Source organism: Plecotus auritus (genome assembly GCF_963455305.1).
Source record: "Plecotus auritus genome assembly, chromosome: 14".
In the NCBI taxonomy this organism is placed as follows: domain Eukaryota; kingdom Metazoa; phylum Chordata; class Mammalia; order Chiroptera; family Vespertilionidae; genus Plecotus; species Plecotus auritus.
In genome coordinates this window covers 9511738-9539399 of record NC_137780.1, presented here as the reverse complement: position 1 = coordinate 9539399, position 27662 = coordinate 9511738, and the positions used below count along the sequence as shown (strand labels likewise).

The 27662-nt window shown below is 47.8% G+C and overlaps 1 protein-coding gene and 1 long non-coding RNA gene across 3 annotated transcripts in view; one reads left to right on the top strand and one right to left on the bottom strand.

Annotated features, from left to right (window-relative positions):
• Window positions 1-27662, bottom strand: part of LOC308238810 — a 428511-nt gene that overhangs the window by 33623 nt on the left and 367226 nt on the right. The window contains exon 7 of the long non-coding RNA XR_013959622.1: window positions 12207-12264. This is a non-coding gene — a long non-coding RNA (uncharacterized lncRNA). The remainder of the gene's footprint in view (window positions 1-12206; window positions 12265-27662) is intronic.
• TGFB2 (transforming growth factor beta 2) overlaps window positions 1-27662 on the top strand; it is a 60115-nt gene that overhangs the window by 22146 nt on the left and 10307 nt on the right. For both annotated transcript variants that reach the window (XM_080651163.1, XM_080651162.1), the window contains one exon: window positions 18922-19085. In XM_080651163.1, the coding sequence (XP_080507289.1) occupies window positions 18922-19085 (164 nt within the window). The remainder of the gene's footprint in view (window positions 1-18921; window positions 19086-27662) is intronic.

The window sequence follows — 27662 nt, the reverse complement described above, 5'->3', positions numbered from 1 at the left end:
ATGTAGGGACATCCCTCAGCCTCAGGCCCTCCCATTGCCACGGCAGTCCCGACACGCCCGGCAGGAGCTGGCGGATGTGTCCGCAGAGAGGATCCAGGCTAAGTCTGCACGAGGGTGTAGGGCTGTGGTGCTTACCTGTTTGCTGGGAGCACACGGGGGCGCGACTTTTCTAGTTCTTATCTCTGTGTGCGAGTTTTACGGGAGCGTAATGATTTAAACATCATGGACCGTGTGCTTCCTCAGAAACCTGTCTACCTTGAATCTGGGTCTCCTGACATTGGCCCATCAGTAGATCATTCAGACCGGTGGTTCCCAACATGGGGCACACGCCCCACAGGGGGGCAATTGGATGTTTAAAGGGGGCAATTCGAGAAGGAATTACTAACAATGATTTTTTTAAAAATATATTTTATTGATTTTTTACAGAGAGGAAGGGAGAGGGACAGAGAGAAACATCGATGAGAGAGAAACATCGATCAGCTGCCTCTTGCACACCCCCCACTGGGGATGTGCCTGCAACCAAGGTACATGCCCTTGACCGGAATCGAACCTAGGACCCTTCAGTCCACAGGCCGACGCTCTATCCACTGAGCCAAACCAGTCAGGGCGATTTTTTTTTTTTTTTTGTATTTCTTATGGTTCTAGGGGGTCTCATATACAGTATATAAATATATGTTGTGACATTTATGCATTTCAGTTCTCTAGTATGTTTTGAAACTTTATTTGCTATTTTTTAATATCACTTCATAGCTTCATATTATTATTACTTTTTTTTTTTTTTTTTAACAATTTCTTAGTGATTTCCTCCTCAGGACTTCAACTGTCCTTTGGTTCTTTTATTTCTCTCTTTCATGAATGCCATGTTCTTTGGAAGCTGGTTTCGACCAAGTGAATGGCCTTTTAGGCTTCTTCCACGTGAACAGGAGCTCACTTTTTGAATAATAAGAATTCTGTGTCACAGGGGGAGGGACATCAGGATTTTAGAGATGCTGACGTGGGGAATGGCCACCAAAAGGTTGGGAACCACTGGCACGCTCCTTCCTGCTGTGTCCAGTGAGCCAACGGGGAGATGCCGATGGCCCCTCAGAGTGCCTGGAGCTTGCAAGTTCATAGTCATCCCTACAGTCTATTCTTAGCAGCAGCAGCTGCTGCGATGTTGCGCCCTGCCCTGGGGGTCAGCGGTGGGAAAGAGCAGACAGACACGAAAGCATTGTGTTGCGCAGGGCCGGACATCTGCGCCTCTGAATCGGCCCGTTGTGTGTTTCGATGCGTCTCCTGCAGCCGTCCCGTTGAACGTGAACTTTGTCCCCCGGCTGGAGCCTTCATTGGTTTTGGATCCTTCTGCAATTGCGATGCTCAGGCCACGTTTTTCTAATGTTCGCTCGGATGGTGTCTTTGTTCCGAGGTGGAGCTCTCTTGTGTGTGTTCACATCACGGGGGGCGGTCGGGGGGGGGGGGGCGGCTACTGACCTCGTCCGTGATCCACACGGAGGAGGCGGGGAGGGCAGCGCCCTGGGGAACTGAGACCACGGTGGCTTCGAGGATTGTTTTCTCTGGTGTTTGTCAGGGAGAGAGCAGATGGTTGTTCCGAAACCACACGGACGAAGCCCCAAGATCGGCTAACCGACTAGGTATGCTGGTCCCGAGGCAAAGATCCGGGCTTGGGCTTCCGAGGTCAAAGCAAAGGGCCTTGATGGGAAGCGTTGATCGATTGTCAGGACTCTGGTCTGGGCTTGGTAGCTCCAGCCCAGAGATGCTCAACCTCACTGGGCGTCAGAATCCCCTGGGGGGCATTTAACAAATGTTCGAGCTGGGGTGCACCTCCAGAAAGTCTGACTCAGTGGGTCTGGAGTGGAAGCTGGCGTCAGTTTTAAAGAGCTCCCTGGAGGATTTGAACCTACCGCGGGGGTTGAGAACCTCTGTTTGGGGGGTTTCACCCAGCTTTTGCTAAAACTGATTTTTATTTTTTTGGTCTAGTTGTCCATGTTATAATATGAGTGAATTTCTCCATGAAGCAAAGGCATATATTTGGGTGGGTGTGTTGATGGATAAAGAGGATGGATTCTGTCTTTAGAAATAAAAAGAATAACAATGGTAGTGAGAGCCATTGAACACTTATACTAGGCACCGTGCTAACCTCCGTGTTACCCCTATAGGAGAAACACCGTTATCACTCCCAGTGATATCGAGTCATTTCCCCACAGTCACACGGCCAGTAAGTGGTAGAGCCAGAACTTGAACTTGGCCTGTCTGACTCCAAAGGAACCACGGGGAGTGTGTGATCTAAAATCCTAAGGCAACCCTAAGAAATGCCATCGTCCATTCCCAGTGGTCCTACCTGTCCCCAGTCACAGGAAGAAATGATTCAGGCACCCAATAAATATTGGTTTAATGAGGGAGTGAATGAATTTTGCAAATAGGGACCAGGATAGAAATAGGGCTTTGTGTATTGCTAAGGACATTTTGGGAAATGAGAGAGGCCTTCACCCACTGCCATGTCCCCAGTTTCTCCAGGGGGCCCCCATGGCCTGGGAGCCCACTCCCAATTGCATAGCTGCGGGAACTTTCTGTGAACCAAGCATAGAAATATTAATAGCCTTTAAAAATACCTTATCCGCAGCCTTATTGAAGGAAATACTGCCCCTTTCTTCACGCTCAGTAGCATTTTTCATATGATAAGTTAGGAAAAGTTCCAAGTCCCCAGGGCAGGTGGGAGCAGGAGAGAGCCCACTTGTCAGCCCCTGGGAAAGACAAGCCCAACCTTGAGCCATTCTTGCCTTGGCGGCCCCTGCGGGGACCCCTGGATTGGTCCCTGCTCCCCCTCTGAGTCCACGCTGCTGTCGCCAGAGGTACAAAGGGGCAGTCAGGGTTATGTCTTAGGTCCTTGGCCAGACAACACAAGTCATTTTAGGGCTCCTGTTCTTCTTGTTTCAGCCTTACTTCTCCTTGAAACTCGAACACTTGCAGGCTGTACCAAAATGGCTTTTAAACTCCTCTCTGGATAGAGTAGGCGGGGTTGGATTAGTACTACAGCTTTTAAGCAATTTTTTTATTTTTTTTTTATTGCTAAGTATCCAACAGGCTGAACGGAGGAAATTCAAGTCTAACCCTGGAGGGACCCTGTTTAGTCATCTGTCTAGACAGACGCGCTCCTATAATGGGCCTCTCTGTTTCTCTCCTTTGTTAGAGCAGACGGTGGTCCCTTTCTTTTAACTCCGCGAAGATGTCAACATTTGTGTGTTGTTGTTTTTTTTTATCCCGACCTACGGTTGATAAGCCAAGAAGGTGACTCACGCGTGAGCCAAAGATGACTCTGAGTGTGACAGCGAGTCTGTGATAGAGAAGAAAGAAAACACAGGCTTTGCCTCAGGCAGACCTGGGGGAAGTCCTGACTGGGTAGCACTGGGCAAGTCAGTCACCCTGTCTGAACCCCACTTTTCTTTTCTCTGAAATGGGAGTTCATTTTTAAAAACCTACTTCTTCATGGCACTTAAAAAAAAGGAATTATCGAGCACACAAAAATGCCTTGCATATGACAGAGATTAAATAAACTCATTCATTCATTCATTCGTTCACTCACTTGAAGGTGATCAGTGGAACCTTTAACTTTTTTGCTTTCCTATTCTGAGAATCACAGAAAGCCAGAAATTCCACCCCACGTTTTTAATTTCAAGTTGGCATACACTGAGATGAAAGCAAGTGATTTTTTTTTTTTAAAGTCTAGGGGGAAAAAAGTAAAAGTGGTACCAATTTCTGTAAGAGGAAAATAGTATCAGAGATAGTGTTTAAAGGTTGGTAGGAGTAAGAAGGCAGAATGACATTCATTGTCCTATCAGGAGGGCTCAAAACTCTCAGACCTAGCCTAAAAGGACCAGTTGTGTTAGTAATGATTTCTACAACGAAGTGGCCCATCTCTCTACCCGGTTATTTCTCTTTAAACCCTGCCCGGATTGTCCCTGAAAACAATGATGTGGGATTTTTATTTTTGTCTTATTCCATAAATATCCACTGAACATATATGGCTTCAAGGGCTCGGTCCCGAATCCCACAGATGGGTAAGAAGTGAGACAGGTAGGGATGGGTCCCTTCTGGGAGGCCCAGCACAAACAGCCCAGAGACCACACACCCAGGCACAGATGGAGGCCCTCTGTCTCCACTTACAGAACATTGGATCGGGCACGGTCCCTCTTCAAGCCTCAGGTTCATACCTTTCAGCAAAACGCCATTATTCCCATGGGAACGTGGCACATGGCATGCCCCTCAACACCGGCAATGCAGCTTTCCTTTTTCTTTACATTATTTTTATTGTTATAATAACACTAGAAGCCCAGCACACAAAATCGCGTGCCTGCTCGCAGCCCCGCCCACCTCGCAGCACATGCAGCCTCCTGGTGACCGGTCTTTGGTCATTACGGCATCACAACTACTTTTTATTATATAGATGATAACTGCCCTCAATGGCTTACAGCCTATTTGTGGAGACTGGTTTGTAAACTAACTACTCTACACAAAGCAAAATAACTTTTAAAAAGTGCTGAATGATAATTTCACACAAAGGGCCATGGGAATGCAAAGGCAAGGTGGGTGGTTAATGAAGCCAGCTTTTCGGAGACATGACACCGCCCCCCTCTCCCCCCCCCGCCGGAGATGTGAGCCATGGCCTTCCCAGGAAAGGCAAGTAGAAGGCTCAGCCTCTTCTCTGGCTGAGAAAGGACAGAATCAAATAATGTCTGTTCAGAGCAAAGCTCTTCACATTTCACGGTACAGTTCACGACAATCCCCTACATTGAAATTCCATTAGGACCCGGTGCTTCACGCGCCTTCAGATGCCGCACGTCTGAGTCATGTCTCTCTCCGTGCAACTGCGATCAATAAAACACCCCAGTAAAATGTGGTTAACCACCAGGACATCCCTCCTCATTCCCCACCCCCCAAATCAGCAGGGTGATTCATCCAACTCAGGGCATCTTCTCCTGCCCGGTGCTGGTCCCCCAGCCCGTGTGGCACAGCTTGACCGACTCCTGACCCCTGGCAAGCCCAGTCCTGCCCTGTGAGCTTGGGTGGCTGTGGGTGGGGAGAAACTCTGTCCGATGTCATGGGTGTGCAGGAGAGATGCCAACTAAGGATACAGCCTGCGGTCCCCAGAGACCTTGCTGAGTGCCTCTATTTCTCTCTCTCTCTCTCTCTCTCTCTCTCTCTCTCTCTCTCCTGTAGCTCTGGCTTCCTCCTGTCATCTCTGCAACATGCATCCGAAATGAGGCTCCCCCCATAAGCTGTCCCCTCCTTACTTTTATTTATTAAAATATATTTTTATTGATTTCAGAGAGGAAGGGAGAGGGAGGGTGAGATAGAAGCATCAAAATGATGAGAGAGAATCCTTGATTGGCTGCCTCCTGCACACCTCCTATTGGGGACTGAGCCCCAACCTGGGCATGTGTCCTTATCTAGGATCGAACTCGGGACTCTTCAGTCCCCTGGCCAATGCTCTATCCACTGAGCCAAACCAGCTAGGGCACCTCCTTGGTTTTAATTCACCGTGTATGTTGCAGCGTGTTTTCTTTCTTTTTCCCACGCAGAAGGGACCTAGGAAACAGCATCAGTTGTGACTGCACTGGGAGGCCTCAGGAGGACAGAGGGGAAGGAGTGGAGGGAGGGCGATAGAAAACAGGTGTGAAAGGTCACAGCGATGCCTTTACCCACTGCTGTTTGGGCCTGTGGCCACTTGAGCAGCACCTTCTCGGGTCAGCGAAGCCACTCAGGTGTCTGTACCCAACTGTAGCTGCGCTCCCAGTATCCTCCAGACAGGACCTTCTGTCACCCGCAGGGGAAATGTGGCCTCGCGGTGACCCTACTTTGGAAAGCTGACCAGGAGACTGCTCTGTGTGACACTTTCTTCCTTCCTGATGCTTGCAGTCACTGGCTTCGCCTTCCTAGTAGGCCTTTGGAAGGAGGTCTTACTGACAGGTTCTCGGTGAGGTGTCTGGGAGTTGAGATGAAGCCAGTTGAAAAGGGAATCCTTGCCTGGCCGGTCTGGCTCAGTGGTTGAGCGTCAACCTATGAATCAAGAGGTCAAGGTTCGATCTCTGGTCAAGGGCACATGCCCGGGTTGCAGGCTCGATGCCCCAGTAGGGGACATGCAGGAGGCAGCTGATCAATGATTCTCTCTCATCACTGATGTTTCTATCTCTCTCTCCCTCTCCCCTCCTCTCTCTGAAATCGATACAATATATATTCATATTTTAAAAAATGGTATCCTTTTCCTGTTCTTGTGACTGAGAGTTCAGTCCTGACATCTAAGTCCTTGAAGGCCTATGTTTAAGTCACCAGCTGTGATGTGACTTAATTGTATTGTTTTTCTTGACTTGCTTTTGGTCAATGGCGAATGGGGGGCCGATAGAAGCCCCACTGCACTTAACTTCTTTTACCTACTTAAGAACATGTCCCCTTTGGCTACGCCTCTGTCCTTCAGTCACACTTACTCAATAATAACAACAATAATAATAATGACGGCAATGACGATATTAATTACTTCTACCTCAGGTAGTGCTGCTTAAACTCCAGGTATGCTCAGCGCCTTAGAGATAGGAGTCATAGATCCTGGCCATAACCCATAGGTGTTATTGATTCTCCATTTCACATTAAAAAAAAAAAAAAAAAAAAAGAGGCGCCTAGAGAGATGAATAATTTGCTCAAGGTCAATGTCTGTGAAGTGGTAGACACAGGGCACGCACCCACCATAGCTACCTTTATCATCCTGACACGTTCCCACTCATCGGAAGGTCAAGTCACTCGCCAGTCACGTGACACACAGCGGGGCAGTGTGGTGTAATGGTTAAAGACACAGACTCCAGCATGAAATTGCCTAGGTCTTTTGTTTGGGGAGGGGAAGGCAGTCCCCTCCGGAAGCGGAGTCCACCTGGCCTGAAACCTATCCATCATTTACATATTGGAAGCCGATGGGGTGTATATGCACGGGGTGCTCCTTGGGGTCTACAATGAAAAGAGCCATCAGCACGCCCCCTTCTCTTTAGATGACTTAAAAAAACAACACACACACAAAAAATGAACCCCTTTGATTAGCTAACAGTACCGATGTTTAGAGAGCTGTAAGGATTTTTAATATCTTTATTTGAATTGCACGAAGCGGCCAAATGTCGTTTGGCCCTGGGCTGCTGTGTATACGTGTCCGGGTGCCAAGAAGCAACTGAGCTCTGCCTGGGATGCCAAGCATTCCAGACCTGTTACCTTGTAAGTGTAATATTTACCAGATTTTTGCTTCATCTGCAGATGGAGAGCAGGGCTGAGTGTGTGAGTGTGTGTGTGTGGGGGGGGGCGGGGGGACTGGGGGCGGGAATGGGAGGAGAGCAGGCAGGCTGCTGGCCAGGGAGCTCACGTTCAGAGGAATCCCTGGGTGAGTAGGTAGCTGGGAAGGTGAACAAAGATTCGCCAGACGTGGCCCTTTTGCTGGCAACTGGGAACCTAAGACGAAAATAATAATAGAGGCCAAACATTGGGGTGCTCGCTGGGGGCCTGAGCTAACCGTTCCTGCTTTCCTCCTCCCTCCTCCCAGCTCCCCATTTTATTGATGTGAAGTGCAGTTTCGAGAGTAAGTGGCTTGCCCAAGGTCCTGTTCCAAGGTGGGTCTTGATTTCCACGTCAGTGAAACGGGGCGGAGAAAGGAGGAGAGTGGCCAGGTCAGGCCACCAGGAGCCAAGTCCCTCTCGGCGTCCTCTGTGGGTTCTGACTTCCTCTAAGCCTCCCAACCCCCCGCAACATGGGTGTCACTCCCACTTTACAGAGGGGGAAGCTGAGCCCTAGAAGGGTGAAGAGATCTTTGCCCAAGGCCAGCTTAGAAGTGGCAAGGCCTGGGGTGTCATCTGGGTCTACCGAGTCCCAGACCTTCAACTGTGAGTCACAGCACGTGTCTGTGTTAGACCCCACTGCCAAGGTTACAAAAAAAATCAAACTGCCCGGCTGGCATAGCTCAGTGGTTGAGAGTTGACCTGTGAACCAGGAGGTCACAGTTCAATTTCTGGTCAGGGCACATGTCCGGGTTGTGGGCTCAATTTCCAGTAGGGGGGTGTGCGGGAGGCAGCCGCTCAATGATTCTCTCATCATGGATGTTTCTATCTCTCTCTCCCTTTCCTTTCGTCTCGAAATCAATAAAAATAATATATGTATATTAAAAAACAGAACAGAACCCCAAGCCCTCCACCTCTGGACCAAGCACAGCTCGCTGTTAATGTTCCTGAAAAACCAGGGGCTTGGGGCAGAGGTCTAGCCACCCTGGGTGGAACTCCCTATGCCCATCAACAGAGCTAGTAGATGAGAAAATGTTATCAGGAGAGAGAGAGAGAGAAAGAGAGCGCGAGCTCGCGCATGTACACACAGCAGGGAAGTTGTGGCTGGAGTCGGCAGAATTATTGTCAACATGCAGAGATCAGCACTTGCCCAAGAAGCACGCTCCATGTCCTGTATGTTAGTGTTATCATGGCTTTATCTGATGAGTAAGCGGAGACAGGACCCCCAAGGTCAGCAGAAGGAGATGGTGAACCCTGGCCAGAGTTCTCTCTGCCCTCCCCCGATGGGGCTGCTATGGGGACCCTCAACATAGCTGTACCTTTTGGCGGGGAATTGTGTGGAAATTGAGCCACTGCCTCAGAAGCCACACCCCGAAGTCTCCCCAGGAGACTGGGAATGAAAACAGAAGGAGGTCCCTGCCCGGAGGCCTCTGGCCCAGCCCTTACTCGGTGGCTGGGGAAGACGCTCCGGTTGACTCTTACCCCAAAAGCAAAAGCAGTATTTTTAGCTGAAGGTGGAAAATTAGAAAAGCGAAGGTGTGAGATGAAGTCGCCAGGAGCCAAACAAAACCCCCGGCGCTTCCAGGCACACATGCTGACTGGCCGGCCGCTGATTCATGCCGATGCCCGACTGATAAAGTGGCTGCTTGCAGCACCGCTCACTTCCAAATTAAAGCAGGTAGCTGGCTGACTTCTCTGTGGAAATTCCCTTCTTGTTTTCTTTCTCTACTGGCTGTGCCGCGCCACTGTGTCCCGCTGGACGTGTGGGCAAAGGAACAGAAGCCAAAGAATGATTTTCCGTCATTTCAGACCTGGAGGCAGAAGGCGGGGGAGTCATTTGCCTGGAGGGAAGTGGCCAGGGTTTAGGGAGAGGAGTCTGGATTAGGAAGGAGGATTAACATGATCAGCTCCTGCTCCCAACACAGTGCTGAGAGCATCTTCAAATGCCATCTCTGGTCTCCTCCGGGCTATCCTTTCTCATCCCTTCCAAGCCCCGGAGGTATATGGAGGAGTGATGGGCTGTTTCTCTTTTGATCGCTCATCTTGATTTTTTAAAAAAATATTTTTATTGATTTCAGAGAGGAAGAGAGAGATAGAAACATCAGTGATGAGAGAGAAACATTGATTGGTTGCCTCCTGCATGCCCCCCACTGGGGATCAAGCCCGCAACCCAGGCATGTGCCCTGACCGGAATCAAACCTGGGACCCTTCAGTTCGCCAGCCAATGCCCCATCCACTGAGCCAAGCCGGCTAGGGCTCATCTTGATTTTTGAAAATAACCGAGTACGGGGTGAGGAGGTTGTTATATGGACAAGCCAGGGAGTAAGCTGTGTGCAGAGTCTTCTTGGGAGTAATTGGGCTTTTGAATGAAACACTAGATAAGGAAAAGTTTCAGGGAAGAAAACAAAGCAAAAGGGCAGGGAACCGTGGGAGGGAGCCTCAGAGTTTCAATTCTGCCGGTGGGAGTCACGGGACAGCTGTGGAGCTCTGGGTAGGATGTCAGCAGAGGTTTCCTGGAAAGACCATGAGCAAGAATGGACCCCCATTTAGACAGGACTTGACCCCCTGTTTTCTCCATGTTTAATCCCCCAGGGGTGTACATGATCTTTAGAAGGGGCCAACATGCAAGGCAGGAACGCAGGTGTCTGTTTTCAAATGTGTCCTCTATTGTAAGTATGAGTCTACATTAAGGAAAACACAGGAATGTTTAAAAAATATATCATTGATTTCAGAGAGGAAGGGAGAGGGAGAGAGAGATAGAAACATCAATGATGAGAGAGAATCCTGGATTGGCTGCTTCCTGCACACTACACACGGGGGATCGAGCCCAAAACCCAGGCATGTGCCCTATCTCTCTCTCTCCCTCTCCCTTCCTCTCTGAAATAAAAAATATATTTAAATATACATTAAAAAAAAAAGAATTCACGCGTCTCAAAATTACAGCACCTCCCCTCTTTGCTGGGGTGTAAAATAAACTAGAACTGGTTGCATTAACTCTTCTGACATCCTGGCTCTTTGTTCCTCTTTAGTCACTTTCCTCTCCCGGTTGTTCCCGAGAGCAGATGAAAATTGGTACATTTTACAGCCGCTGTACACCCAAATCACACAATCGGAGCGAAATTCTTGGGCCTGCTCTCAGATAATTAAATAAAAATAACACACATGCAGACGTTGTAAAGGACTGCGCCTCGGTCAAGTTGTGCAATGCAGCGTCTTACTTTAAAGACTCTTTTCATTTCCTCCCACTAACGGTGGCCTGACCTTGAGCAGAAGGCTGCTGAGCACCCAAATGAACGCGATTTCTTAAAACTGGCCTAACGCACGGAGCCCCATTCCGGCCCGCATTCATCTGGATTCCTATAATTCCTGTAGGTCCCCGTATCTTAATAGCCCAGAGCTATGCTGCCAATACAAACAGGATGGGGCGGGGGTGGGGGGGGTGGGGGGGGGAGAGTACACACCCTTCACAAATACATCCTCCAACCCCAGGGAAGCACCATCCTTTGAGGCTATATAACAGTGTTTGGAAGGCACCACATGGCCTGCTACTGAGATGCTAGTAAGGACAGGGATCACTAACAGCTCCTTCAGAGCAATTCTTCCTTCCCGCCGCCTGCCTAGTTCACGTTCAGGCCCAGCATTTGGCCGAAATGGGAATTCAGACTTTCCCATCAGCCTCCCCAGCAAACCTCTTTGGAAACTAACCCACAGAGGGCCAAAGAGTGGGGGATGGGCGTTTCAGGGGGAGGTGGGTTCTAGAACCTCCCTTTGGCCATCTTCCTTGATGATTCTCCTGAGGACACCGCTGAGAATCCTGTTCATCCACCTTGAAGAAGATGTGCCACTGGGTGAATGTTTTGTTTGTTTGTTTATTTTTTAAATGTTTTGATTGATTTTAGAGAGGAAGGGAGAGGGAGAGAGAGAGAGAGAGAAACATCAATGATGAGAGAGAGTCATTGATCAGCTGCCTCCTGCACGCCCCCTACTGGGGATTGAGCCCGCACCCCGGGCATGTGCCCCGACCAGGAATGGAACCGTGGCCTCCTGGTTCATAGGTTGATGCTCAGCCCCTGAGTCATGCCGGCTGGGCTGGCTTAAGAATTTCTAAGTAGGGCCAACTGGAAAGGGAATGGATCAGCTTGTATCAGGACTAGACGCACTGGGTACATGAGTAGGTAAGCATATCTGAGCCCAAGACGGGGAAGAGACCGTAGTAGGCCATCCACCTGGGTTCTGAGTCTGGGAGTCTTAGAGACGCTGCCCTGTCTTGTCTTGTAGACAAAACCGTGATAAGAGGAACTAGATACCAGTAACAGTGGGAGAGGACCGAGCACCTGCCAGGCATTTCCTTCGTGGGCTCTCATTTCTAAATGCCGCAAAGAGTCTCAGAGAGACTGAAGATTGGCTGTGTTTGCTTTTTTCCCCTCTCAGACTGCATAATCCAGGCCCTCTCTTCCTCTTCATATTTACTCACTCCCAAGCCCTGACTTTAAGATGTTCGTAGTCATAGCCCGTGGCCACGTGATGAAATTAGTAAATAGCTTGCAATCCATGCAGGGTGTGCCCTGCTGCATTAGCTTAGCTTTCGTGCAAAGCACAAATCAGCATCGTGCCTCCAATTAGGCGGTAGCTTTACAAAGAAGCTCACTGGAAACAGAGAGAAGCGTCCAGGGCAAGCGAGACATGCATTGGCTGTTATATGCATCGCTGCTATGATTTGAGAGAGATTGGAGAAAGACTTGCAGCTGGTCAGGAGTCAGTGCACCCAGGAAGCATGGCAGAAGGCCACAGCTGTCATGCAGGGCTGCAGGAAGGATGGCATTTCTGGGAAAGGGGACTGTTGAAGCTGGTGCCTCTTTGCGGGGCTGAGCAAGAATGTTCGAGATGGTGCATTTTAATTCTTACCTCACCAATGTTTTGCATTTTTTTTTCTGGAAAGATGTGACTCCTCGGGTTTTTCGATCTGTAGGAAGAGATTGAAAAGAAAAAGGGGTTCGCATCCATTAAGAGATTAAAGATGCGCTTCTCCATTTCCAAGTTGAATTTGTTCGTGCAATCGACACACAGTGCCTTCCTCCTGTGGACCGTGTAGGAAACCGTGGCTGAATTCTGGGAGAGTTGTGGGGCTAACCATGTTGTGGGGTCACTGGCCTCTTTAAACACCAGTGGTGTTTAAAGTAGTGACCAGACCCATGACCATTCTGCTCCCTGGATATTGTAGAGAGAAAAAGAAGGATAGAAGAGACGTAAGAAAAAAGGATAAGATAAAGAATGTGGAACAAAGGAAAAAGAGAGGATAATAAGGGGGAGAGAGAGAGAATGGCACCCCAAACCAAGAGAGCTTACATGCTTTAAGGAATGAGACAGTGGCAGGGCGGTGAGGCCATTGGAAGGGGTATGTCCCATTCACGGTGCACCTGCCCCTGGTCCCTGACACGCCCTGCCTGAGCCAGGGGCCTCCCAGCAGCTGTAATGGGCCCGCCCTTTTCCACACCAAGGCTCTTACTGCTAAAACCCAGCACTCCCACCCCAAAGGCCTGCATCCTGAGCATGATGAGACATGGAGAGGCCTTGAAACGAAGTAGGTGTCTCCCTGGAGGTGGGTGTTATAAGGGTGCTGGAAACTTTGCAGTAGAAACTAGAAACCCTGAGCTCAAGCCACCCCCCTCAACCCAGGTTGCCTCCACTGCGATTGCATTTGGTGGCCCTGTGTCAGAAGGGGCCAGATGCTCACGCTGACCGTCCGTCCCCGTCTCAAATAGCAGGGAGATGAAGGCCAAGTCCCGTAGCTGATGCTGACACAGTTAGACTCCCAGTTGCCAACGGCACGTCAAGTCTGACACCGCCCCGCGTGGCGACTCCCACTTCCCATCACAGATGCTCGGGGGCTGGGTTACATTTAATAGGAGTGACGGCGGAGGGAGCGTCAGAAACCACTGCGGATGCGCTGTTTATTTCTCGGTCGTTTTGTGTGAAATTGCTGTGACTTTAATGTCAGCAGTGTTTGGGATGTGGTAGTGAAATGAAATCCATCGCTGGCGTGCCAAGACAAATTTCAGGAAACCCCAAAACACAATTGTCTTGGTTTCTTGCTTGGCTGTGTCTGCACACGCGCGCGCGCGCGCGCGCACACACACACACACACACACACACACACAGGGAGGCTGTTTTATTGGCCTCCAACTGCTCAATGGGTTGCTGGTCTTGCCACCCTCTCGGGACATCTAATGGACCCCAAACTGCTTCCCGCAAAAAGCTGGGGATGTCAGGGACAAGGGGCCACTGCACGCATTAGGCTCGTCAAAGTCCATGCCGATTACTGTAAAGCTATGGGAGCCCAGTCATTTCTGGGAAGGAAAACAAGGACTTTGTTCTATGCCTCCAGGCGCTGGGAGCTAAGAGCCAGTGCAGGCTGGGCGTCCAAAGGCCCCGGATGTCAGCTCAGTGCCTCCGAGGGGGAACTTTGCACTGAGTAACCCCCCCACTACCCCCAGATCCCTAATCAGGGCCGTTCTTTTTAGAAGGACTGGTGCAAATACTGGACCTTGCATTCCAGTTTCTGGAGCTTTCCTGCAAGGCCAAGCTGATCTCTAGTTGAGAAGGAGCCATTTTTAAAAAAATATATTTTTTCTTGGTTTCAGAGAGGAAGGGAGAGGGAGAGAAGGATAGAAACATCAATGATGAGCAAGAATCATGTATCAGCTGCGTCCTGCATGCCCCCTCCTGGGGGTGGAGCCCACAACCTGGCATGTTCCCTGACTGGGAATCGAACTGTGACCTCTTGGTTTGTAGGTCAATGCTCAACCACTGAGTCACAGCGCCTGGACAAGGAGCCACTTTTTTGTGTGTCCCAACTTTGTGACAAGGCTCCCACACAAGGTTGGTATTTCTGCCTGGGGTGGCATTCATGCCTTCGACTCCTCTGTGCAGAAGGCAAAAGCCACAGGTTTTTGTTTTTTTTTTTTTACAGAGAGGAAGGGAGAGGGATAGAGAGTTAGAAACATCCATGAGAGAGAAACATCGATTAGCCGCCTCCTGCACACCCCCAACTAGGGATGTGCCCGCAACCCAGGTACATGCCCTTGACCGGAATCAAACCCGAGACCCTTCAGTCCGCAGGCCGACGCTCTATCCACTGAGCCAAACTGGTTAGGGCCAAAGCCACAGTTTTGATAGAAAGGCCAGCTTCACTTTGTGGCCAAGAGTTATTTGATTCTCCTTGCTCTTTGCTTCTCTACCTGTGAAATGGGGATTCCAAACCCTTTCTCAGCAGCATGTAAACTAGTATCACCTGGGAAGGGGCATGAGGTAGAATTCGGAGGAAGACCGGGCCATTCTCTTTAGGGTGTGGGTGGTGGGATGGAGGCATTGTATCCACCCCTCACTAGTTCATGACACTGATTAACTACGGGAAGGGAAGCCTGGCCAAGTTCATTGTGGTTAGACCACAGCCTAGGGCAGACGTTATCAAACATAAGTGCAAAGCAGAGTCACACGCGATTCGCCCTAAAGGCCTGGGATGGAGCCAGGTGATAAGTATATCAGGAAGCTCCCCAGGTGAGTCCCACGTAGGCGGTGAGTGACAATGTAGAATTTAGGGGAGAAAAACCGTTTTCGGAGGCTCACCCATGGGGAGAAGGATGTAATGGCAGAGCTGTGAGCGAGCTGGATGGCCATCTAGCTCAGCCGCCCCCAGATTCAGGACACCCCACTGCGTCTTTGGGGACAAGGTACATCTCACAAGGTTGTGAATTTTTCCAGGGAGGTCCTCCCAACATTGGTGGACAGAGCATTCCTTTTTAACTTTTCTATATTATGAGAAAATTTTTTTTTTTAAAAAAAATATATTTTATTGATTTTTTACAGAGAGGAAGGGAGAGGGATAGAGAGTTAGAAACATCAATGAGAGAGAAACATCGATCAGCTGCCTCCTGCACACTCCCTACTGGGGATGTGCCCGCAACCAAGGTACATGCCCTTGACTGGAATCGAACCCGGGACCCTTCAGTCCGCAGGCCGATGCTCTATCCACTGAGCCAAACCCGTCAGGGCGAGAAAAATTCTTTATATATTGAGCCAAAGTGTGACTCCCTGGCTCTACCGAAAGTAAGAACTTCCCATCTGAAGTATTTGGAATCCCCGAAGGGACGTGATGTCTCGAAGTCCCCCTCTTCTTCAAGCTGAGTGTTACCAGTTCTTCTCTGAGGTCTTCTCTAGCCGGCCTGTGCATGAGAGTCATGGAAAAGCTTAGAAAAGTCCACTGGGTTCAATGAAACAGATTCTCGGGACCTGGGTCCCAGGAATGGGTATTTTAAAATTTCTTCACGTTGGAAGAGGTGAAAGGGATTAGAACTGCAAATTATCAGCAGTAAGAATAGTCACAGGGCCCTAGCCGGTTTGGCTCAGTGGATGGAGCATCGGCCTGCGGATTGAAGGATCCTGGGTTTGATTCCAGTCAAGGGCACAGGCCCGGTTGCAGGCTCGCTCCCCAGTGGGGACGTGCAGGAGGCAGCCAATCAATGATTCTCTCTCATCATTGATGTTTCTATCTCCCTCTCCCTTCCTCTCTGAAATCAGTAAAAATATATATTGAAAAATAAATAAGCTGGGCAATTAGTGAACATCATGGGGGCATTTCATTTTTCTAAGAGCCTCAGAGTCCTTGGATTGCTGCAATTTCTGCTTTTCTGTTTCCTGCTGGCCTGGTCGCTTCCTTGCGCTCACAAGACCCACGTGGAGTCGCTGGTGGGAGCTGCTCTGCTTTCTTCTCACCTCATGCATTAACCGCTTCTACTTATAAAACAAGATCCGAGAACATGGATTTGTATTTTCAGGCCCTTGGACTAGAATCAGCTGAAATGGTTAGACTAGCCTGAGGGGCGGAGGGTGCTGGCCAACGTGGGGGGCGGGGGAGCAGAACCACCCCCTTTTTGGAGCCCCCTACTTCACCATCAAGCTACTCCTGTAAATATTTGCAAGCGCCCCTTCAAAGCTTGAAAGCCTAGGACACGATCCTTGGACGGTTTGCTTAGAAGAAGAGAAAACAAAATTGACCTCGTGGTCTGTGGCAGCCTTAAAAAGCCAAGGACCAGAAAAGGGGGCGGGGGGTGGGGGAGAGGAGTAATAGCTCAAAGTTTAATAAACACAAAAGAGAATAAAAATAAATCTCAAGAGCTCTTATTTGCACACTTGATGGGAGGATGAGAGGGGGTGGGTGGGTGTGAAAGACGGGTGTTCCTGGGGGTTGGTGGACCAGGCCTGCGGGGATTGCATTGAAAGGCGAAGGGGGAAATGAACTAGATGTTTACGCTTTCTAATGACAGGAAACACACTGAATGAGCTTCGCTCTTTAACGATGCGCTTTCAAAGCCTGTATGCAGCGTCTCATGGGGCGGCCACCGGACGATGCAGGCAGCCACTAGGCCCGAGGAAGGGTCTGGGCAAAAGCAGAGAGGGTGTGGAGCCCGAGCGCATGGCCCCACCCCACCCAGACTTCTTGTCCTGGGTGCTGAGCTGGTCGGCAGATACCAACCCGTTCAATCACCTGTGCTGGGCCTGTTCAGAGGAGAGAGAAATCGATTTCTTCTTAGCAGCTACCTTTTTAAAAATATATTTTATTGATTTCAAAGAGGAAGGGAAAGGGAGAGAGAGATAGAAATATGAATGATGAGAGCGAATCATCGATCAGATGCCTCCTGCACCCCCTACTAGGGATTGAGCCCACAGCCCAGGCATGTGCTGTGGACCGGAATTGAACCTGGGACCCTTCAGTCTGCAGGCTGATGCTCTATCCACTGAGCCAGACTGGCTAGGGCAGCAGCTACCTTTCCACATTGCTCTGCTGGGGGCTCCAGAAACCTTCCTGCTTGTGTGAATGGCTTCCCTCCTTGAAAACTGCCCGCCAACTAGTTGATGGCCATCACTGTGTCGGCGTGAATGCTTTCTTTTCTCCAAGACCTGGATGCTTTAGGTTTTTTAAAAATGTGTTTGTTTGTTTGTTTGTTTGCCTCTGAGACTTTTGGCTCCCTCGGTTCACACAGTCGTCTCTGAAGCAGTCCTCCGGCAGAGCATGGCTTGGACCTCACTTGCCCGTGAGCTGCTGTCTGAGAATCCAGGGCCCGGGCACAGGGACCGGCCAGGCTCCGGGGCTTTGAGGCTGAGAAAGTGCAGAGCTCCTCAGATGAGGAATTCTTGGTGTGTTCCGAGCCTTTTTGTTTTTTCTCAGTGTAATTGTCAGGGCATGGATTTCTCCAGAAATCACGAAAGGTATTTATGTCTATTTTAAGATCGGCAAGATGGCTCATTTATTTAATAAGAACTTGGCCTTTCCAATAGCCAGATGCCTGAGTCTTTCAAGGCTCCCATTGATGACCAGCTATGCAAACAGTGGATATTCGGTAAACTGTGTGTGTGCAGAGCCCCGTCCCGGGTATGCAGAGAAGAAGAAAGACTTGGCAAACATGGTCTTTGCCTTCAAGGTCCTTAAAATTGCATGGGGAAAACAAAACAAACAAACATAATGCAGGAATCATCAAAACATCTGTCAAGAGCCATCAGCAACAGTGAAAGATTCTGTTGTGACCAAGCTAAGCCGTTCAGGAGAGGGTAGAAGACAGTAATGAAGGCATCAGAGTGGATAGAACATTCTGGAACAAGGAAAGAAAGTTTGCAAGAGATTTTAGAATAGGATTGTAGAAAGATCTGAAGTAAGTGGCCTGCCCAGGGTAGGGGCTCAATCAGTGGGTATTGTATAGGATGCATGGGGCTGGAATTTGGACCTGCTTTGCTTTTGGTATGGCCTCCATTGCATCTTCAAAGCAATGGCAGGTGATTACAAAATCATAACAAAACCCTAGCCACCCTGAGCTTGAAATTGTGGTGTGCTGTTTTATATGGCTCAGCACTGAAGGAATGTGGGCCGATTCTTTCTCTCCATTAGCCAAGATTCCCTCCCACCAAGGACATTATCTTGAATAAGGAATTTTAAGACTGGATGTTGTATTGCTGGTATATGGGTATAGTTTTGTTTTTTCATTTTGATTTCCTCATCCTAACTTAACTAGAGGGCGTATTTGGTCACATGTGTGTGAAAAAAACAAACTTTCGAAGCCAAAAAAAGATGCAATACATGAACCTGGAGAGAGTAGAACATTTGGATGCCAAAATTTCAAGGAAAAAAAATACATGGGCAAACTGCTTGCCATTAGGAGCTATTTTCCTGGCGTATGTGATTAAAGTGTATGCGAGGCTGACAGCTCTCTCCAGCATCAACTGTCAGGAACATGCTCCAATTCATGACCATCTAGCATTTTCCACAGCTCCGCCGACTTTCAAAGGAGAGGGTTAACTGCACGCCCGCCCGCAAATGGAGTTGAAAGTGGTTTGTTAATCTCCATTAATCTGCTACTCCTGTAACCAAACGCACATGTTTATTTTATTTTTTTCCTAAATTGTTAATGGTATGAAATTGGCTATTGAAAACGAAATCGTTCTGTAGATATTTTCCTTATGGTTTCTCGAGACTGTCTCATGGTTGCACTTTTTTTTTTCTTTTTTGAGCGAAAGAGAGAGAACAATGGATTTTTTTATCATTTTCAATGATCGCCCTAACTTTTCACAGATGCCATCCCGCCCACTTTGTACAGACCCTACTTCAGAATCGTCCGCTTTGACGTCTCGGCGATGGAAAAGAATGCTTCCAATTTGGTGAAGGCAGAGTTCAGAGTCTTCCGTCTACAGAACCCCAAAGCCAGGGTGCCTGAACAACGAATCGAACTGTACCAGGTAACCTTTGTCTGGGTTGTTGGCGTGGACAACGAGCTTGAAGCCTGGGGGTAAAAGCCTTTGTATTTCCTTAGATTTTCTGAGCTGATCTAAACCATCTTATACACCCACACTCATCAGATAGACCCTCATCACTCCGGAAGGAAGAACCCTTAGAGTGGCGAGGTGATGCTCTGAGCACACTTCTGCAGTCGCATGACTGGCTGGAGTACCCACCCATTTAGTCCAGAAGCCCACCCCCTAATCTGGAAAGTCAGATAACCTAAATCCAATCCCTCCCTAAGGAGAGAAGTCACTGAGCTTCCTCTTCTCATCCTATGGCTGTCATCTCTCTTTCTTTCATATATTTTATTGATTTCAGAGAGGAAGAGAGAGAGAGAGAAACATAATGAGAAAATCATTGATTGGCTGCCTTCTGCACGCCCCCCACTGGGGATTAGCCTGCAACCTGGGCATGTGCCCTTGACTGGAATCGAACCTGGGACCCTTCAGTCCGCAGGCCAACGCTCTATCCATTGAGCCAAACCAGCTAGGGCTATTTATTGTTTTTAAAAATATATTTTTATTGATTTCGGAGAGGAAGAAAGAGGGAGAGAGAGATAGAAGCATCATTGATTGGCTGCCTCCTGCATACCCCCTACTGGGGATCCATAGATGGATGTACTGAGATAAAAAAAAAAAACCTCAGTGGATCTCAAAGGCATTTAGGTTTCCTGACCCGGACCTTAGAAGCAGCAGCTGCTCATTTTTGTAGCCACACAGACATCAGCTGAAGTCACCTTTGCCAGGACAAGGGAACGCCGCCCTCTGAACTGCGGCCAGCGTCGAAGGATTAAGGAAAACAGAGAAGAGAATATAGCTGGGGCCAGGTGGAGAGGCAGTGACGCAGCCTGCAAGCGGAGTCTTTATTTTATAGTCAGATCCCACGAGGCAAAGCAAGGGCGTAAGGGCGTGGTCAAGGTGTTTACAATGTTCTCGCGAGTTTCAAATCTGTTTAATTACATGCACCTGAACTCGATCAAGCTTTGTTTTGGCAGCACTTGCTGCACCTCCCGCAGCCTACATCACTCAGCCACCTGGGACCACAGGTTTGGACCATAAGGTCAAGCTTGCAACCATAGCCTTTGGCTGTCATGGTGCTGGGAGGGCTTTGCCTTCCAAGCTGGGACCTGCATGTGGCTTTGCCACGAGAGCACCCTGTCTTCTCATTAGTCCGAGGCTTGAACCTGTCCAAATGCTGTAGCCGCTCTCCATGGCCCTCTACAAAACACTGAGAACGTTGACAAAGGAGAGTGAAATAAAAGCTGTCCTCCTGCCTTCTCCCGCCTCTTTCTCTAATACTTGGATTTCATGCCCATTTCTTTTTTTTGAACTAATTTATTGATTTTTTTTTTCAGAGAGAGAGAGAGAGAGAAAGAAACATCAATTTGTTGTTCCACTCATTTATGCGTTCATTGGTTGATTCTTGTATGTGTCCTGACCGGGGATTAAATCCAAAACTTTGGTGTATCGGGACGATGCTCTAACCAATTAGCTACTCAGCCAGGGCCTCAATACCTGCTTCAGTTTGCATTTAGACAATCACCAGTTCGTCAAATGTGGTGAAATATCATTTGCAGAGACCGGTTTGCAAGGGTCTATAGACAGTGGCTAAATCCTAAACTGTTTATACTTGTTTATTTTTGGCTTCAAGCTGAATAGCAAATGTTAGATGATGTTTCAGATTTGAGGATAAAAGGGCAAATTGATGATTATGGAGTAAAATAAGTAACCAGGGTTTAGTGGGAGAAATACATATATTTCTGCAAAAGATTTTAAACTACGCATACCCCTGAGGCTTTAGCATGAAAATTCATGGTTGACGGTGTAGGCCTGCTGTTTAAGGGACCCCATTGCTGCAAAATGAAAGTTGGGGATCCTAACATTTTGGGGAGTATAGCACTAATGAGGTTAATGAAAGCCCCTTTTCCTAACCCCAAATACATCTGTGTGCATGCCTCTCTCTCTCTCTCTCTCTCTCTCTCTCACACACACACACACACACACACACACACACACACACACACACAGAGTTCAGCTTTCCTTTCTCATATTGCCCGAGGGCGTATAAAAGAAAAAGTCAGCCAAAAAAACTGTGTTCAATTAGACTTTGCAAAAAGTGCTACTGGAAAGAAAAAAAATGTTAAACGGTGCTGTTGTACTGAATTTTACAGTGTGCAATCTCCTTAGTACTGATCCTAACCCAGTGCCATGTCGGAGACACACACAGTACAGTAACCCCCTCAAAAAAAAAAAAAAAAAAAAAGCCATGAAGTATAATAAGCACTTTGTTTGCTTAAGGCTATTAATATCTTGTTGGTTTGTTTTTCAACCTGATCAAATGGCAGGCTTGTCTTCTAGGGAAATCGGATTGTTATCATTTGCATTAAGTTTGATGTTACCCGGTTCGGTTTACCTTGTGAGCAGATAGGACCCCAAAAACCGAGTGAACAGTAGCTGTTCTGCCACACTCCCAAGAAATGTTAATAATCATGCGATTGCAACTGATATTCAGTGTTCTCTGGTGCAATGTGACTCAGCAACAGTGTTAATCATTGCTAACAGCTCCCTGTGTGCTGGGCGCTATGTTAAGTGCTTGGAAGTTCTCTTTCTTGGTTTTTCTCCCTAATTTTCATTCCACAATGAAGCAGATTCACTAGAAAGGGTGAAGTACAGTATAAAATTGCTCACACTCTCTGATGACTCTTTTGGTTATATATATATATAAAATCTCATGGGGGTGTGTGTGTGTAAATTCCAAGGAGCAGTTTCTTATTTTAAAAATTATATATTTTTATTGATTTCAGAAAGGAAGGGAGAGGGTGAGAGAGATAGAAACATCAATGATGAGAGAGAATCATTGAGTAGCTGCCTCCTGCACACCCTCTACTGGGGATTGAGCCAGGGCATGTGCCCTTAACCGGAATCGAACCCAGGACCCTCCAGTCCACAGGCCGACACTCTATCCACTGAGCCAAACCAGCTAGGGCCCAAGGGGTAGTTTCTACCTATCACTCTAAAAGGTGGGCTTCTCGATCCTTGATCGTGTGTGTCGTTCTATTTAAGTCTCTTGGTCCCTACGAATATGCCAGGCGGGGACTGGGGAAAGGCTGGGAGAATAAGAAGGGGTCAGAACGGCACAAACGATAACAATCTGATTCGCTTTGAAGAACCTCACAATCAGACTGAGCATTTAGAACATAGTCAACCCAGAGTGATGTATGAACACCAACCGTTACAGATTGATGGCGTCCCCTGGAGAAATAGATGTTGAAGTCTTAATCCTCCGGACCTCAGAAAATGACCTCATTTGGAAATAGGGTTGTTGAAGATGTAATTAGTTAAGTTCAAATGAGGTCATCCTGGGGGGCGGGGGCGATCCTATATGACCAGCGTCCTTATAAGAGGATGGCCACATGAAGACAGAGACACCCAGGGAGAATGCCATGTGAGAACAGAAGCAGAGGTTGAGGTTGTATGGCTTGAATACCCAAGACGGCCCGCCAGTCACCAGATGCCAGAAGAGGATTCGGAAGCCTCCCCGGTCCCGCGTTAGAGGGAGCACGGCCCAGCCAACACCTTGGTTTCTTGCTTCTGGCCTTCACAGCTTTGAGAGTCAACTTCTGTTGTTCAAACTTCCAGTGTTTTAAGCCACTCAGTCTGTGGCAGCCCTAACACATCCAGGAGGCAGAGTCTCCCCATATCCCAGCACACACAGCTGAGGAAGGATGCGAGGGCCCAGAGAGGGAAGAGGATGCGTCTTTCGGATCGCCCAGCGCATCTCGGCACCTGGACCTTGTTCTCTCAGTGCCCAGTCTCCTCCCAGTTTCTTGGATGTTCACAGTTACCTGTTCACCTTCTGGGATCCCCCTAGGCTGGGGCAGCTACCTGGCTTCAGGGGCCTCCTGGTGCCCTGTGAACACATTGTTGCACATTTCTGTTGAGATGCCCGTATGCCCTTACGACGGCAAGAACTCCTTTAAGGAGAGGGACCAGCTCCTTGTCCTGGGATGTAGGGGTCAGCAATGCCTTGCTCACAGTTGGGGCTTAATATTTGTTGAACTAAACTGGAGGAAGTGGGCTATAAAATAAATTCAAATTGGTAAATGAGGACCCAGGTGCATATAATCAGTGCTTTAAGAAGCCTTCCAGATGTTTCTAATGCAGTAATTATTCAGTGATTGAGTAATGACTAAGTGAATTAACTGATTATATTAAATGTTTTAGTACATGTGGGCGGGGGTGCGGGGAGGGGGGTTTGTCATGAGGGTACACGGCTCCTGCACAGTCAGTGGAAGCTTTCTGGAGGGTGAATGTTGAAGTACGTTCAAGAATGAGAGAGAATCGGTTGTTTCTGCTGTGGATAAGCCAAGACCTCCCTTCAGGAGTGGGCTCTGTTTGCATGAAAATAAATGTTGATATTATCAAGATTTCAAATCAGAGAGTCAGATTCCTCCCAAATGAAGTCAATGAGTACTATTCTCAAAGCTGCTACTGTCAGCAAACCAGAATAATGCTATTGTTTCCCTCTATCTTGTCAGAGCTCGATACCCCATTGAAAGAAATTAACATTTACACTCCCCCCCCCCCCGCCCCGCCTTACATACACACAGGATTACCTTTGAAGCCGAATTGTCCAAAAGTGTGCTGGCCTTTCTCAAAAAGTAGTGAATTGGTCCTAGCTGGTTTGACTCAGTGGATAGAACATCGGCCTGCAGACTGGAGGGTCCCAGGTTCAATTCTAGTCAAGGGCACATGCTTGGGTTGCAGGCTCGATCCTCTGTAGGGAGCATGCAGGAGGCAGTTGATCCATGATTCTCTCTCATCATTGATGTTTCTCTTTCTCTCCCTCTCCCTTCCTCTCTGAAATCAATAAAAATATATTTTAAGAAAGTAGTGAGTTGACTATCCTGAGAAGTCTTCGAAGACAGAGATGTTGGAGAACGAACGGTGTTGTGGAGTAGATGGCTTCTAAGTGGCTTTCTAATGCTAGTATTTCACGCTACTGAGGTTGCTCACTCAGTGTCAGGCAGATGTTAGAGATGGTGCTCATAGGCAGCAGAGTGAATGTTTAGTTTCACATCTGTTAATCCATGCAAGTCCCTGCAAATAGTTACGTTAAATGCGGTAAAAACATGAAATGCATTGAAAGACAAGACGGGCTCAGCCTAGTGCAGCTGCAGTTTCTCTCTCTAGCTCTGTTGTTCTATTTCCCTCCCCATCAGAAGCTGGGTTCCGGTGGCCTCTTGGCTCTCCTCGAGGTCTGTTGATGTCTGAATATGCAAATAGAGTTTCCAGCGTTTCCTTATCACGTTTGCAGTGTCTCCTAGGAGTGGATGAGGTGTCTTTCCTTCGTGCCTAAGCCAAATCCTGAGTTGATTTACAACATCATTCTTTCAGACCAAGATTTCCTCTAGCTATAACTTTGCATCTAGTCTGCTATTTCTTTTATTTATTTATTGCCCCCAAACGATTGGGTAACACCAGTGACTTTTGCCTCCATCCACTCCCTGATTGGCTGCTTTCCAGGGACAGAGAGATGAATGGATCCTTTTGTGTAGGGAGTTTTGTAATTCAGTGACGAGCTCAGAGCCTTGCCAAAGGAGATGTGTGGGTATTTTGCACACAACATAGATAATGTGTATATGTCAATAATGGAGTGAAGGTAACGTTCAAGCATCAGTGTGGGTGGTAGCTCAATGATAGACAGCTGTGTCTCATTGCCAATATATTAGGAGCTCTTTTCTAATTCAGTAAGGAATGGTTGTTGGTCTGTTATTTAATGAAAAAATGTGTTAAAGCAGGGGATAGCAGAAACATATGAGAGATAGACAGAATGAAAATCTTAAATATTTTAACTTAAAACATACTAGTATGTGTATATATGTGTGTGTATATATATATACATATACACACACATATATATATATACATATACACACACACACATATATATATATATATATATATATGTATATGTATATGTATGTACAACACAACACACACAATTTACACACTGAATTTTTATAAGAGGCAAAGGACTTGTCTTTGACCATGGCTCTGCCTATGCCTGCCAGTCCTTGTATTTTTTCCATGAATCACATCCATATTGCATCATCTACCATTTCTAGTTTTTATTTTCTTTAAAGAAGAGAAAACTTTCAGGACAGTTGCAACCTGAATGCAGCATTCTTCTAGGCTTTTATCCTATTATTCCTCTTGTTCCTTCTTTATAGCTGTCTCTGCCACATCGAAAATTAGAAAAAAACATGGTGATAAAATATAACTTAAAGTTTAGCTTCTAACTATACAATTCAGTGGCATTGAGTCTGTTCACAATGTTGTACAATCACCACCACTATCCGTTTCTACAACTTTTCCATCATTCCAGACTTGGTACCCATTAAACAATAATTCCCTATTACCCCTACCCCTACCCCCTGGTAACCTCTATTCTACTTTCTAGCTCTATGAATTTGCCTGTTCTAGGTACCTAGGATAAGTGAAATCATACAATATTTGTCCTTTTCTTCCTGCTTTATTTCCCTTAGCACAATGCTTTCAAGATTCATCCATGTTGTAATATGTGTCAGCATTTCGTTCCTTTTTATGGCCGAATAACATTCTGGTGACGTCTATATGTTCTTTTGTTTATCTGCCTGTCTATGGGGGACACCTGGGTTGTTTTCACCTTCAGCTGTTGTGAATAATGCTGCTGTAAACATCGGTGTACAGGTCTCTGTCTGAGTCCTGGCTTTCAGTTCTTGTGGGTCTAAACCTAAGAGTGGAATTGCTGGGTCACATGGGAACTCCCTTTTGGAGGAATCATCAAATTTTTCAAAAAATTTGGAACTTTCTGGCAAAGGAGTTCTTAAACCCACTTGCTTTTTAAAGCAACGTGTCTTGATGAAGAGGTTTCCCAGCACAATAACTCTCCTGACTCCTGGGCCTGTATTTCATCAGTTTCTAGACCATGTAATTAACTTGTATAATTCCAATAGCAAGTCCCACTGTCATAAACAGGGTTAGAAACATACACAGGGTGTGTGTGTGTGGGGGGGGGCAGGCGGGGGTCCTAAGCTATGTGAAAGGAGAAAATTTGACTCTGGGTGGTGGGCACATGGTGAAATATACAGATCTTGTATCGTAGAAACCCACACCTGAAACCTATATGATCATGTTGACCAATGTCACCCTAATAAATAAATAAAAAGAAACATATACAGTTGATACTTGCTAAGCATATAACTCAGCTGGTGAGGCCAGAGTGTTTGGAACCTTCCAGACTGTGCCTTCCCAGCAGCGAGTTCCAGCATTCAGTGGGCAGCAACTAATGTATAGTCCAGAGCTAATGGAGATACTGGCCAAGCTGGCCAGTTAAATGGACACTAGTCAAGAGAGCTTCTATTCAATTAAATGTTCTTTCTTTCTTTCTTTTTATTCTGCAAAAAACTGTATTGTTTCATTTGGTCCAATGCATGGGAGAGGGCTTCAGGGCGGTTAAAGAATGGCTAGTAGTTTTGGGGAGAGACTCAGGTAAAAGCCAGAGACGAGGGGATGCAGAGGGGACCCCCAAAGGCCACTGGGCTCCACAGGCTCCTAGTCGTGCTTGAGGGGGAGCCTCTTGAAGAAATACTTGCCCAGCCCAGCCTGGGGGCCACCTGTGGAGGTGAGTCAGGTGTGGCCCATCTTCCTGATGAGTTTCACCTCCTCCTTCAGGAAGTGGTTCTGCAGGAAGGCACAGAGATCAGGGTCTGTGAGGGTAGAACCAGGGCCTGCAGACCCAAAGAGCCGGGGTCAGGCTCCTCTCCAAGGCCAAGGCCAGGGCAGCTTCCGTGGCCCTGAGTTTTGTCCCACTCATCTTGGGAGGCCTCAGCACCTCCTGGAAGGGAATGCAGCCACTGTGCTGGTTTTGCATCTTTAAAATGCTCAGGCCCTCACTCTTTCCCATCAGCTTGAGGAAGAAGTGGCCCCCGCCCTTGAGAGCCACATGGTCAAGGTCGAAACAGAAGCCCAGAGAGAGGTGGGTGTGGGGCCCGCAGAGGCAGGGGGCCAGGTGGGTGACGGGGTCTCCACCTCGGTGGTGGAATAATTCTGAGGAATTTGGGAGCGCGTGGTTGTTTGCAATAAGGAGTTAAGGTAGAAAGAAAACAGGTGTGTTGGCTGGTCTGGGAGGTGGTTGTGAAGGTGGTGACTGGATGAGACGTAGGAGGGTGGCCTGAGGTTGGCAGAAGGGGCATCCCTGGGTCTGTCCCGTCCAAACACTGTTGGAGCAGGAGACAGACCCGGGACCGCTAGGGCACTGCTAAATGTTCTTTGTCCTGTAAAGACGGATAAAAAGATCTGGGAACAACTGTGGCTCTACAGAACACAGCTGTAGATTCAGGACTGTGAACTCTCAGTACACGTGTTGCTGGGAGATTAGAGACAGTGAAGACTAACATAGAATGAGAAGTTGACCGATCTGGTCATTTTTGTGTGGATTCCTGAATTTAAGAATGGACTGATGGATTGTCTTCCCTTACACTTTAATGTAGT